Source organism: Pseudochaenichthys georgianus, chromosome 23 (genome assembly GCF_902827115.2).
Source record: "Pseudochaenichthys georgianus chromosome 23, fPseGeo1.2, whole genome shotgun sequence".
In the NCBI taxonomy this organism is placed as follows: domain Eukaryota; kingdom Metazoa; phylum Chordata; class Actinopteri; order Perciformes; family Channichthyidae; genus Pseudochaenichthys; species Pseudochaenichthys georgianus.
In genome coordinates, this window is record NC_047525.1 from 16,402,234 (window position 1) to 16,416,428 (window position 14,195).

General features: G+C 42.0%; 1 protein-coding gene across 2 annotated transcripts; it reads right to left on the reverse strand.

Moving 5' to 3' along the window:
• Positions 1-3,683: 3,683 nt before the first annotated feature.
• On the reverse strand, positions 3,684-11,628 carry pfkfb3 (6-phosphofructo-2-kinase/fructose-2,6-biphosphatase 3). Of its 2 annotated transcripts, XM_034075198.1 has the most exons (14): positions 11,427-11,628; positions 10,586-10,714; positions 9,675-9,838; positions 9,521-9,595; positions 9,382-9,438; positions 9,163-9,287; positions 8,057-8,264; positions 7,837-7,983; positions 7,657-7,761; positions 7,364-7,493; positions 6,302-6,429; positions 6,008-6,196; positions 5,774-5,796; positions 3,684-4,721 (listed from the first exon to the last, which is right to left on the reverse strand). In XM_034075198.1, the coding sequence occupies exons 1-14, from the start codon at positions 11,503-11,505 to the stop codon at positions 4,715-4,717; spliced, it is 1,566 nt and encodes a 521-aa protein (XP_033931089.1). In that variant the 5' UTR covers positions 11,506-11,628; the 3' UTR covers positions 3,684-4,714. The 2 variants fall into 2 exon arrangements, with proteins under 2 accessions (XP_033931089.1, XP_033931088.1); XM_034075197.1 differs by lacking the exon at positions 5,774-5,796.
• Positions 11,629-14,195: the final 2,567 nt, after the last annotated feature.

The window sequence follows — 14,195 nt, forward strand, 5'->3', positions numbered from 1 at the left end:
GACATACTATACTATTTCATTTTTCTCATATTTCGACATTATGTCATTTTTTCTGATATTTTCTACATACTATACTACAGTATGTCGTTTTTCTCCTGTTTTCGACAAACTATACTATTATTATTGTTATTTATATTTGTAGTCAAATATATACATTGTTGAAAATGTGTTTGGCTAATGAGGTTGGAGCATTTGCCTAGGGGATAATGTGTATAATAAGCCATAAATAGTTCAGTTGATTTAAACTGTGATGAGACTACGTGAGCCTCCACACACCACCTTGTGGATTACTCATGTTGAGGGAAATTATGAGAAGGGTGAAGAACAGGAAGCTCACTGGTCGAACTTCATTTTAGATCCTATCCTTTCAATTTTTATGAATTTGACCCATCTTTTTTTCCTCATCGCTTCTTTTTTTCCTCCTCTTTTTCTTTCCTCTTGTCCCTCCCTTGCTCTCCTTGCCATCCAATTCTGAATTGTCCTTGTGTTTTCCCCACTGTCCTTTTTCTGGTCCACTTATTTGCTTTCATAGTTTCCACTCTGTGTCCCCTTCTTCTCCTCTCCTCTCTCTCATAATGTTGGCGTGTCTGCAGCCCGCGACTATCCTATTAGTCCACCATTTCTAACCCAATTACTTGCAGAGGAATTAGGAAGAGTCAGGACAGCGATATAACAGGAAGTAAGCTGCTGTTGTCCAACTAACTACACCAAAAGCACTTCTTGGCAACCTCCCTTTGGAGATTTAGATCTTTTGCAATCAATCCACTAATCTAGGGTATATTTGGACCCCAAGGAAATGATGGTAATGTATCCTCTGCCAACGCAGTTGGCTCCTAAATCTGTCCTCTGCAGTCCTCATCACAAACAGGGTTAATACTTGGTTATGAACACAGGTCAGTAAACAACACACGGACACAGTTACATTACAATGCTTTTATCCGGAAGACTCCCAAAGGACTTAACAACGTTGGCCGTGGCTATTGGAGCCATTTGGGGTTCAGTATCTTGCCTAAGGACACTTCAACATGTTAAGGGGCTGGGGATCGAACCACTGACATTCTGAATTATATGGCCATCTCTGCCCTGAGCCAAGTTAAAGGTCCCCTATTATACTGTTTTTCATCAATATATTATAGGTCTCAGATATATACAGAACATGTCTCTGAAGTGTTTGGCTCCAAATACCAAACAGATCATTGTAGCATTACCCATAATCCCCTCTGTTTCAGCCCTGTTTGAAAAGTGCTGATTCTCTGTCTGTTACTTTAGATGAAAATAAGGAGCCCCTCCCCACGACCCTCTGAGAGAGATTTGGTTAAAAAGAACACAATGGTGCTCTAGAGGAGATTCAGGTGATAAGGGGGGGGGGGGGTTACCTTGGTTGGTTTTGGCTAATGGTTACACAACCCAAAAAATCGTAATGACATCATAAAGGGGCCAACATCTGACTTCCTGACTTCCATGGATCAGGACAAAAAGTAGGCGAATATTTTTTCCTGAAACTTTCAGCATCTCTTCACACAGAGGGGACACATGTTGATGTATAAAATACATGAAAAGTGGATTTTGCATAATAGGTCCCCTTTAAACTAAGTAATAAAAAGAAGATGGATATGGATTTGATAATATCCCAATGCAATACTACATTTAGAAAAAACAATTGTGACAAAACTATGCAAGGTATCCTGTAAAGGGCTTTCATTTCAGTGCCAGTATATTCAGGTGTAACCCATGATCTATTTAATCTGCTCTATTCAAGGCCAGCTGAGTCACTTATCCTCTCCATTCAACGCCCAAACTCCTCATCAATGGCCTCTGCACAAAGGGAGTCCCGCACATCAATAATGAGGTAAAGCATTCTTTACAAACAGAAGGTATGTGCACAAGGTCAACGTGTGTATGAGGCAGTACCAAATTGCTTGCTTGAACAGTGCAGTAGTCAGATTGCACAGTGCCTGCACACCCAGGCATGGTGGGGGTAGGATTTCTCCTTTATTTGCATATATTTTTAAAACACCATCAATCCCTCCACCCTGAATGTTTTGTTAATTTTCTTATTATATCAATATTTTTAAAGACTCATTATTGGATTAACCTGTTTTGGCCCGTTTGCAAGCTAAGAGCGGCTAGCGAGGCCTCGCCAATACCTCTGTCAATGTTTCCAAGAGTGTGAGGCTGTAAGCTACTGCACGTCCACCAGGGTCTTTACAGTAAGGCGTGACGTTGCAGTCACTGCAGGGAAACCACTGCTGAGTCATGATGAGCAGCAACAAAAATAGAGACATGACTCAGAGAGTGACTCGCTCCGTGACACAGAAATGTGTCCAGGTGGAAGTGGGGCGCTCCTTCCAACATTCCAAACGTTCAAACATCCAACGTTCTTGTAAAACACAACAACATGCAAAGATAGAATTCAAAGTAGGTGAGAGTTTCAGTGACGTGAGGAGCGATGAGGATAGGCTCACGTACACGAGAGTGTGAGAGAGAGAGAGAGAGAGAGAGAGAGAGTGTACCTGACAGCAGTCACATAACCATCTGACCACACAATGAGCCAATAATACACATAATAATTATTATTATAATAATAATAATAATATTAATAATACATAGTGGTTCCACATTGCAATGACAACAAATAATACATGCAATCCACTGCTCTAAAAGTAGGGACAGATAAAAGACAAATTAACTGACAAACAAATGAATTAAAGTTCATTTTTGACAACTTTAGCTAGTTAGCATCAAGATTAGCCCAGACCTATCCGGAAGGTTACATCATGTACTTTAGAATATAACAAATATCAGGAAACAATAAAAGTCCCGGATCATTTTCATATGCAAAGTGGGGAGAACGTCACAAGATGATGAAGAATACAGACAATATTCCTGACACTGTTTGCATAGTTTGATCCAATAACTCTTGCACTCTTTGACTTCTCACCCTGAAAGGACTGAGAACACACACACACACACACACACTTTTAGCACACAATATCCCAGCAGCGTTGGAGGAAATTGAGTAATTCTACTCAAAAGCTGGTTAGTGAGGAATCAGCTCTGCCAACACTGACCCAATCTTCTGCTCCTTACAACCCACCGCCTGTGTTTTAACATGTTCTTTTGTTTTGTTTTATTTGTTTTGTTTTAATGTTCTGTATTTTAAATTGTTTTATTTAAGTATCCCAGTAATGACTGTTGCTTGTTTTAAATGTATTGTATTTACTTGTTTAAAATGAAATGTGTTTTAGGTTGACTTTTAAAATCTGTCCAGGGACTACAGATGAAAAATAGCCTCTTGGCTAACTCTGGCACGTTTACAGAAATGTTCATTAATGTCCCTGTTAAATAAATAAATAAAAGATAAACCAACACCATTTAAGTAAAGCTAAGTAAAGGTTCTGCATTCAAGTTATATTTAGTAAGTAAAAGTACTTACTATGGAGCCAAAGGGGCCCAGATGTTATATTATAATATTACGATAATATAAGATTAATAGATCTATTTTATTGTTGTGGCTGGCTTCAAAATAGTGCTTGTTGTGCAGTTTAACTTACTATATAACAGTGCTTTGTATTTTATGTCATCTGTTTTTAAAATGCCCCCAAGATTATTAAATCATAATAAAAAGGCAGTATATGTACAATTACATTAGAAGCATCAAATAAAGTACAAGTACATCGAAATAATTATATCTTTAGCAGTTATTTTATTGGCCCAGCAGATACAAAAAGGACTGTACAACATACTGTCCTCTCAGATTGAAACCGGGTACTACCTCTCCCTCCAAGTATCCCAAACTACAAAAAATAAATAAAGAATATAATAAAACCGTTTTTACAAAAGACAAGTATTTTGTGCCAACATGTTAACAGAGGTTTCAGCAGAGAGAGGTAAGCAGAGGGTTCTTTCTAAACATTAGTACAAAAATACTTCTTCATACATTTTCATTTTAAGACTCCAGAAAGTCTCTCCCATGCATCTCTTCATGTGTACTGTATGAACACTTACATATTATTAACAGCACGCTTCATTAGAACAAAAATATAAGTTACATTTGTGCGGAGCAGACATTGTAAAAAGAAAAAGAAAAATTAAGAACTCTGTTAAATTATCAACATGCATTGTAGCGTTAAACATGATGAAAAGTAAATATTAAAGTGATATGTGGAGTCTCTATTCCATAGAAATGGCAAGGGGAGTGGCGTAAGGCTTGGAAAAAACAAGCGCTACAGGCACGACGGCAGATATCACCTCCATGACATGACAAATACAAAAGAATAAGCAAAAGTACAAATGTATTCCCAATGTGCAAAATAATCGCTTATTTTTAATGTAAGCATACAATTAAATCATCTTCTTTTGAACACAATTGACAGTACAACCAGAAGTAAAAAAAAAAAAAGAATGGGCTGAAGGATTTCTGTAGTTGTGACTGTCTTAGGTCTCTCAATTATAAACAAGTAGAAAATAGTTTATATGGAGCCATCTGAGCTATCCATTCAAAATAATTATATGCGTGACGTTCTTCAGTCTCAAAGAGATATAAAATAGGAGCATTTAAGAGTGTTTCTTTACATGAGATATGAACAATAACCATCATTTTTTAACAATAATGAACAGTTACTTGTGTCTCTTCACAACTGAACTCGTGCTCGTAGTTTCATGTCTGACCTTCAGTGAACCTCACGTCAGTGCAGGGCCGAGGTCTTTCTCCTCAGGTTCTGTAATGGAAACACATTCAGCAAGAGTGAATATTTCTGTGAGGCAACTGTTGAAAATGCAACACATTAACACAAACGGCAATAATGTGAAGACTGCTGTGTAGCAACCTTTACATACGCAACACGTATTGTTCAACCACAATACAAACACAGGCTTTACTGATACTTCCTCATGTTGAGTAATCCCTCATTTGGAGTCCTCATGCAGTGTGTGTGTGTGTGTGTGTGTGTGTGTGTGTGTGTGTGTGTGTGTGTGTGTGTGTGTGTGTGTGTGTGTGTGTGTGTGTGTGTGTGTGTGTGTGTGTGTGTGCGTTTGCGCGCGCGTGTTCTAATTCCGCCTTTCTGCTGCGTCAGAAAAACGTTCACAGACACATTAAACACATCTCTCCGTCTTTTCTAGACTTTTGAAATTGTCCATCTATAAACAAACAAATAACACTTCAGTTTGTTTCTGAGAAAAAAAATGACTAAATAACTTTAAGCTTGTGAATATAATTGTTTAGCTTGTTAGCATGCTACCTAGCAAACCAGCAACAACACAGCTACTGGAAGCTAGCTTTAGCATGCTACGTTTGAGTCTATGCTAAATTAGCCTGATGGTGTTTCTTTGGTCCAATATCTCTTCATAAACTGGACATTGTGTCTGAGGTGACTGCTAGCAGAACTACAGTAGTACGCAGCAATGCAGAGCCTCTACAGTGTGTTTACCTATGAAAGACTAAGAGTGAAAACACCTTCAGATATTGGAGGACGGTTTGTCTTTAAGCAGGCCAGATATAAAGCAAGCGCAGAGACAAGGAGAGGACAGTAAGCATGAGTCAGCGTAAAGAGTGGCGACAACAGCAGTTTTCCTTTTCCCTCACTGAGAAGAAAACACACACTCATGTATATGTATGTACATTTATATATGTCTTTAGATGCTTTTACATTTTATGTCCAAAAAAGCAAAAGCTGCTGTTAAGTTGAGTGTGGGAAAAGTAAGTAAACAAAGAAGCAGCAGTAACAGGAAGAGAGTGTAAGGATTGGATGAAAAGAAAACAGAGAATACTTACAGGCAAACTCTGCCCAGCCAGTGCTATGAGGAGCAGAGGGAACGAGGAGAGAGAGAGGAAGATAGTCGATGAGCAAAAGAGGAAAAGAACAGAGGTAGAGAGGAGCAGAGGAGGAAGAGACATAGATAAGTCAGTGGACAAACGTGCAGTCTGTGTACAAGCCCAATAAATAAAGAAGCCAGATTTAACAGAAAAAGGCTTGTGTGCGTCTGAGTGTGTTTATGCGAGCCCTACCTGTCCAGACAGGCTGATGGGGGTGTGTGAGGGGCTGCAGAGAGACGGCGAGGACACAGGTGGAGGCAGCTCGGAGAAGCCGGCCTCGTCCAGGTCTTCGATGCGGGGTTTCTTGATGTTGGACTCGGGGCTGGTCAGAGGAGTCACGCTGTTCCTCCTGATCAGCGTCCCGGGACCCCTCTTCACATCCTGCAGGTGGGCATGTGGAAATGTGCATTTGAGGATGAGCTCAACATGTATCCACTTCTTTACAGCACGCCTCCCACATTCAGTAGTGAGTTTCTCTGACGTTACCTCCGGCCTGTCTCGGTGGGTGTTCACCGCCTCCACATTCAACGAGATGGACTCCACTTTGCAGCCGTAGGCGACCGGGGTGAGCTTCAGCACCGTGTGCAGGGGACACTTCAGGTACGGCATCTCCTCTGGGAAAACACATATGAACAGCATTAGCATCTTAACGGTCCCCTATGATACTGTTTTTCATCAATGTATTATAGCTCTCAGATATACAAACATGTCTCTGAAGTGGCTCCAAATACCAAATGCGTTGGTATTGCAGCATTACCCATAATCCCCTCTGTTTCAGCCCCGTTTCAAAAGTGCTGATTCTCTGTCTGTTACTTTAGATGAAAATAAGGAGCCCCTCCCCACGCCCCTCTGAGAGATATTTGGTTAAAAAAAACACAATGGTGCTCTAGGAGGAAATTCAGGTGATAAGGGGGGAGGGGGGGGGGTTATCTTGATTGGTGATTGGCTAATGGTTACACAAGCCAAAAAATAACCCCCCCCCCGTAATGACATCATAAGGTGGCCAAAATCTGATCAGCTCATTTTCAGATGGGGTCACGCCAATCACAAAGCTTTGATGCAAGTGCATTATTCCGGCACAGGAAGATTATGTTATAGGACATTAACGATAAAACAGAATTTTGTTGTTCTATTTTTAGACACATCTCGCGATCGACTGGGAATCTCGATCGCGATCGACCGGTTGGGCACCCCTGTTTTAGATGAAAATAAGGAGCCACTCCCCGCGCCCATCTGTGAGATATTTGGTCAAAAAAGAACACAAAGGTGCTCTAGGAGGAGATTCAGGTGGGGTACCTTGTTGCTGATTGGCTAATGGTTACACAAGCCAAAAAATCGTTATGACATCATAAAGTGGCCAAAATCTGATCAGCTCATTTTCAGACAGGTTTTTATATAAATGGATCAGGACAGAAATTGAGGTAATCTTTTTTCCTGAAACTTTCAGAATCTCTTTACACAGAGGGGACACGCGTTTAACAGGTGACCTTTAAATCATTAACATTATGATACAGCAACAGAAGGTTTCTGGGACTTTGGAGTACCCACCTGCACTCTTATCCAGGAAGTAGGCCAGCAGGCAGCGCATGACGGCCTGGTGACAGATGACCAGAACGTTCTCCTGTCTCTCCAGGTCCATGATGACCGGCTCCACCCGCTGCACCAGGTCCTGGTAGGACTGTGATCAGGATACGGAGGGTTGGCGTCTTTATTATTGTTCGTATATCAAATACCTCTGAAGTAGGGTTGCATTCTTATGTCTAAAATGATAATCTGGGTTATTTTGCTATATGTCAGCCAATGACCTAAATGCAAATCACTGCTATTACGTGTGTGCATACCTCTCCGGCAGGGTAGCGATAGTAGTATTTATCTTCATCTCTCAAAGCAAACTCCTCCGGGAATTTCTCCTTCATCTCGTTATACGTCATCTCCTCACACATTCCCTGAAATGACGGATAATATATCAGTTTTTCCGCAAGTAAAATACTGGGAATTTGGTGTGTTAGCGCGATGCTTACGGCGTCTATCTCATTCAGAGCCTTCCACTGTTCGTACGGGACGCCCAGGCGCTCTGCCGTCTGGATGCTGCGGCACAGCTGGCTGCTCCAGACCTTCAGGTCCTGCAGCTGCTGCTCCTCCACAAAGCCAGCCAGGGCAGCTGAGAACTGAAACAGAGCATATTTAGCACCTGAAACCGGCATTTCATCATATTTACAAATCTACTTCAAGGGTTCCTACCTGTTTGCCCCGCGGCGACAGGCCCGAGTCCCCGCCCAGACGCCCCTCCAGGTTGTCGGTGCTCTCTCCGTGCCGACACAGGTAGATGCTGCGGGGCTGGACGTGGATGTTCATCAGGTAGTAGATGATCTTACTCTGGATGTGATCCTGGATCCGGTTGACTAAGAAGCGCCGACCCACGTCTATCACCTTGATGAAGGAGAGGTTCCTGGAGGAAGAAGAGGATGGAGGGAGTGTTTCATTAACCTTCATGAAGGATACAAGGACCATTTATTGACAGTGTTAAACACAGGGTCTCCTACATAAGAAGAACACTTGTAACGTTTCCAGTCGGGATGCTTTCTAGGGCTCCACTGTAAAGCTTAACAGGAACATGGCCGTGGGGCTTTTGTTACATTTGCTTAAGACATACTGCCTTTTTCAACCGGGATGGAGATATGGGATGTCCATGTCGGCTTCTCTGAGATGCTGATTCGCAGAAAAGTGTGCACCTGCTGTACAACAGCTTCACTGATGTAGACAGGTGCAGTGGCGGTTCTAGACCAATTTGACTGGGGGGGCCACTGGGGGGCCAGTTATTTTTCTGAGGGGGGCACAATAAATGCAGGACGAAAAAGAGAACTAGACAGTATGAAGTAATTGCGCATAAGAAAACAATGCAATATAGTTGCATAGTTGGTATTTGTTTCAGTACACTTATTTATTTAAGTTATAGTGCAATGTTTGCACTCACACCATATTTATATAAAAATAAAGGCAATGAACAGTTACATCTCTACTTGACATAAGGGTGTCTGTACAATCTCACATTACAGCAACAAAATCCTGCGGTTTTTGGCAAACCGAGTACAAGAAAATATACATTTAAAAAAAAAAAAAACGTTACATTGTTAGGGGGGCCACAGGGGGATCAGAGGTCAGTGTTAGGGGCACTGCCCCCCCCTAGAACCACCCCTGGACAGATGTGTGTATTTTTACCTTTTCCTACATTCAACCACCTTGGTTTTGTTCAAGTTGAGCCTTAAGATGTTCTATGAGCACCTCTCTGCAATATAGTTGATTTCCTCTCCATATAAATACACAAAATGGCATTTAGATATTGATACCTGTCATGTTGATCAGGGTCCAGAGGTTGGTAGCTGGTTTTGTAGCATTCAATCCTCCTCTGGAAATCCAACATGGCGTCAGTCTTGTTGCAGTCCCGGTAATCTGGACAGGACACCTTCACTTCCTGAACAGGGAGGAAGTCAGTCAGACAGAGATACAGTACCACACCTTATGCATAGTATGCCATGGGACCAGGATGCACTGGAGCTTTGACTCACCATGATGTTTGACGCAATAACGCTGGGATCGTCACACACGGACTCGATGAAAAAGATCTGGGCACAAAAAGCAAAAGCAGTTAAACTCGCTGCATTGAAATGGAGGAAATGCTGTGAATCCTCAGGTAGCATCACGGACCTTGAAGCCGTTGTCACTTCCAAACTGGAGGATCATCTCTCTCCTGTCTCTGGTCGTGTTAGTGGCGTCAAAGACCTGAAAGGACACAAAGCGGGTTAAATCGAGTCCAGGTTACGAGAACATTTTAGAACGCAATGAACGATGGGAAACTCACCGCTATTTGGCCTCCCTCGTCCTTCAAATAGGAGTGGACATCCCTTAAGGCTGCTAAGGCACATTGCTGTCGGATTTTAACAGCACACTCGTTGTCGGGCTTGAAGAAATCATAGGAGCTGTAGTTCTTCACTGCTTCCCTACGGTACTCTCCCACATTGAAAACTACAACACACACACAGGAAAAAGAATGAACCAGGATGTCCAGGAGGTGGAAACATGATTAATGCTGAAGTGGGTGTGTGTGTGTGTGTGTGTACCTGACAGCAGTCACATAACCATCTGACCACAGAATGAGCCAACACGATCTCTCTCTCTCTGTGTGTGTGTGTGTGTGTGTGTGTGTGTGTGTGTGTGTGTGTGTGTGTGTGTGTGTGTGTGTGTGTGTGTGTGTGTGTGTGTGTGTGTGTGTGTGTGTGTGTGTGTGTGTGTGTGTGTGTGTGTGTGTGTGTGTGTGTGTGTGTGTGTGTGTGTGTGTGTGTGTGTGTGTGTGTGTGTGTGTGTGTGTGTGTGTGTGTGTGTGTGAAGACTTGGTTAGGTTTAGGATTAGGGTAAAGGTTAGGTATGTGTTGGTTATGGTTAAGGTTAGGTTAAGTCTCCAAGAAATGCATGTAAGTCAATGTAATGTCCCCTGAAGTGATGTATACATGGCGTGTGTGTGTGTGTGTGTGTGTGTGTGTGTGTGTGTGTGTGTGTGTGTGTGTGTGTGTGTGTGTGTGTGTGTGTGTGTGTGTGTGTGTGTGTGTGTGTGTGTGTGTGTGTGTGTGTGTGTGTGTGTGTGTGTGTGTGTGTGTGTGTGTGTGTGTGTGTGTGTGTGTGTGTGTGTGTGTGTGTGTGTGTGTGTGTGTGTGTGTGTGTGTGTGTGTGTGTGTGTGTGTGTGTGTGTGTGTGTGTGTGTGTGTGTGTGTGTACCTTTGGTGGGAAGGCCGATCCAGTTGAGGTAGCGGGTGAGTTTTTTGGACATGTATGTCTTTCCTCGAGCCGGAAGACCCACCATCACGATGACGGTGGGGGGGTTGGCGAAGTTGGGGGCACCGGCCACTGCAGAGAAAAATGGGAGGAGGGGGAGGTTGTTATGGTTGTTATGACAACAACGCCTGTTTTCCCGTGATTTTATAATTGGACCTTCTATTTTTGCTTTATTTCTCTCCACCCTGCAGCCTACCTGAATGTATTTATTGAAATCTTTATTTCTGTGACACGCCCAGCAGCATGTGGCTGTCAATCTCATTTATACTTGCTGGCCTCGTTTCTATACAAACGAGCCATGCTGCCTAGACGGATGATCGGGTTCATCCTCCTCTCTGCACAGCACCACCTATGTGCTCATTTGTAAGTGCTTTCAAATTGCTTTAGTTCCTAGTTTTAACTATTTAAACTAGAGCAATGGAAGCTTTCTGTTTCTTTTGCAGAAACTTGACTCTTGTGTTGAAGCCATAAGAAACATCCTTCACTCAGAGTTCCCCGAGCTCATCCCTAGGCAGGGTCTCACTCGCTGCCCGCCGATCAATAGAAAACCAAGCATCACACAGACGTGGTAACCATGGTGACCGCAGCTATGTCATTCTCCAACAAAAGGGATGTCACGTGCGGCGCGTGCCGATGATGAAGATCAATGGAAGTGAAAAAATGTGAAGGACAGGTGCACAACTGTATATATGACGACATTTGTCATAATAATGTAGTGATAATTTAGGTTAGAAAACAGCATATGATATGCCGCTGTAGTATATAGGCTACTATGGGGCTTTACCTCTTCGGTTGGCCGGTGGGTCATCCTTGGACCGCTCCCAGGTCTTCTGGATCCGGTCCTGGGTCAGCTCTCCGGGCATTCCTCACAGTACACGGGCACCGAGCCGCTCAGTTTAGGGGAGAAGACACAAAAGAGCTGGGTAGGTTCAGGCGAAATGAGGCGAGCTGTTCCTGAGCTGAGCCGGGTTAATCTGCAGGCTGCGGCTCACATCCTCTATTTAACCCCGCCCCGCCGGCCGGCAACAACGTGACAGCGGTGACGACACGAACCCACTCACGCGCAGATACGCACGTTCATACAGCACAGCGCCTCTGTGTGGGGTAACCATAGACTTGATATAACAGATAGTATGCACGCAGAGGTGGAAAAAGCACTCAGATCTTGTACTTAAGTAAAAGTACCAGAGTGCAGGAATAGTCTGTTACAAGTCCTGCATTTAAAAGTACAAACGTTGAATTAAATGAAAGTACCAAAAGTAAAAGTACTCATTATGAACATTTCTAAATTGAAAATGTCTCTTATTAGTAAGTAATTATTTAAGTATTTTTTTAATTAATTTGTTTAATGTCTTCCTGTAAAATGATACATCCTCCACTTTCTACAAAAATGCCTCGTAAGAGATCCTATTTACATCATAATCTTACTATTGTTTCATATCATTGTATGTCTTAATTTGCAAGATGCAAATCCAGATTGGGATAAACTATGTTTTGCCAATATATGTTAAGATTCAGGAAACCATTTAGGTATGTTGACACTGAATCATCCCCCATTCATAGAAATCAGAATATGAGTCATTTCCCTACAACATAAAACTATCATTCTCCTCCTGTGTTTTAGTCAATAGTCATAGCAGTTGACCTTGACCAGTGAATCTGCATCCGTTTCAGCACTGGTATAAAAGATAATGTATCAGACGATCAGTCAACATGGCTGCTTATTTTTAGGCCCTGTATTTTTCCGCATAGATTAAGATTGACAGGAAAAAGGACAGGCTGTGGGACCATGACCCTGTTCACTTAACTAAGATACTAAGTACTAGTCATTTATGCTTTGGTACTTTTACTTTTGTAATGACGTTTTTTTCTGTCACTTTCTTTTCTTAAGTTAAACTTGTTTTAAACACATTTACTTGGTTTAGTGAGAAACATCCTCAATGTGTAAAATTCAAGAAAGACATAGGCTGCGTCTTTCAAAATACTTTCCCCGTTTTCATGTCAAGATATCCAGATCAGCATTTACACCCACCTTGTCTCAAATCACACACACACCCCGTTATTTTTACTTCACCAAAAATCCCATTAGGATGTCATTGCTTCGGCTCTGTAATGTATTTTCAGCTTTTCAAAGTAAAAGAAACAAACTTTTTCTCTTTGAAAGTATCGGGCGAAATATCAGATGCATTCTTCTAAGAAAATGTTATTTACATTACCAGGGGATCTTTATACCAATACATAAGAAACATATTAATAAGTCATTGTCCGCCGGTCAGACATCTATCTCCTGCCTCTTCAGCCATACCCTGACCTCGACCCTTGCAGCTAGTGCTGCGTACCTGGACTCACATTCAGGTTCAGGTCCGGACTCAAGTCCAGAGGTTCAGGTTCAGGTCCGGACTTATAAGTCCGGACCTGAACCCATGGCTTGTGTCAAGTTGTGTGAGTAACTAAAGTGAACTTATTGTGAGCTAATTATCAATTGAAAATTAACTCATAATCAACTCAAATTCAAACTCGTCAGGTTTATTGCGCTCCCTTCCAACTTGTGTCTACATTTCTCTACAAAGTACAAATGTAAAAATAACACTTTTTGCCACTTAGTCTACAAATGACTTATGACAGCAACTACAGTGAACTACTACAAAGTTCAAACATTTATTTCATTTACCAAACTAAAGTAACCAAACAGTCCCTGAGCTGACTGAGCCTAAATCCCTAAAACGTTGCTGAAAGGTAGAGTGTAGAGTAGACTATACGCATTACACTGTTACACACCTACTGTACAGTATAGGCTACACTGTAGTGACTGTACAGTCAGAGTGTACTGTACTGTCTGTACATGTATTTTCTACAACTCTACATGTGTACATTATACAGTACATACTACATACATAGTGATGTACATACATACTGTTAGAAATTAAAATCAATGTTGATATGGCGTAATTTTGAATTAAATACACTATTTAATTTAAATCAGTTTTATTCTGAAAAAACCGGAAGTTCACACTATTAACTTAACTAATACTTTTATTCTGAAAATTCTTCACTTCCGGTTAGCATTAGCATGTGGCGAAAGGCTACGTTTTCAAACCGTGAATCGAAGGTGAAATGACATGTGATGTTGTACACTGAGCACACTGGGATTAGCACCCATTTATTGACGCTGAATAACGTTTATCAGGGAATGTTTAAATAACAACAGACACCAGAATATACGTAAGTGCTAGTTTTTTTGCGAGTCCAAGTACCGGTTCCCGACGTTCCGGTTTTAACCGGACTTGAACCGAAACTTTTTACAAGTCCAGTACCGGTTCGGCTTGCCGGTACGCAGCACTACTTGCAGCATAAAGTAAAACTTTCCTTTCAGTTTTCTCTCCCTGATCTGAATAAACCTGCTCCGGTGGGATCCCTGCTGACGCATGTCACGGGCAGCTTCAGGCCCCTTTAGGCGCACTTATATAATTTCTGAATGAGGCCCTCTTTCCACAATCAATCAGGGCTAAGTTAAGACCATCGGGCTCTGGAGATGTCTCAACACTACTTTGGA

Coding starts and splice junctions, on each gene's coding strand:
- pfkfb3 (XM_034075197.1), bottom strand. CDS start 11,505: ATGCCCGGAGAGCTGACCCAGGACCGGATCCAGAAGACCTGGGAGCGG. Junction 10,715..11,426: donor CCCACCGGCCAACCGAAGAG/GTAAAGCCCCAT, acceptor TTTTCTCTGCAG/TGGCCGGTGCCCCCAACTTC. Junction 9,288..9,381: donor TTATTGCGTCAAACATCATG/GTGAGTCAAAGC, acceptor CTCCCTGTTCAG/GAAGTGAAGGTGTCCTGTCC.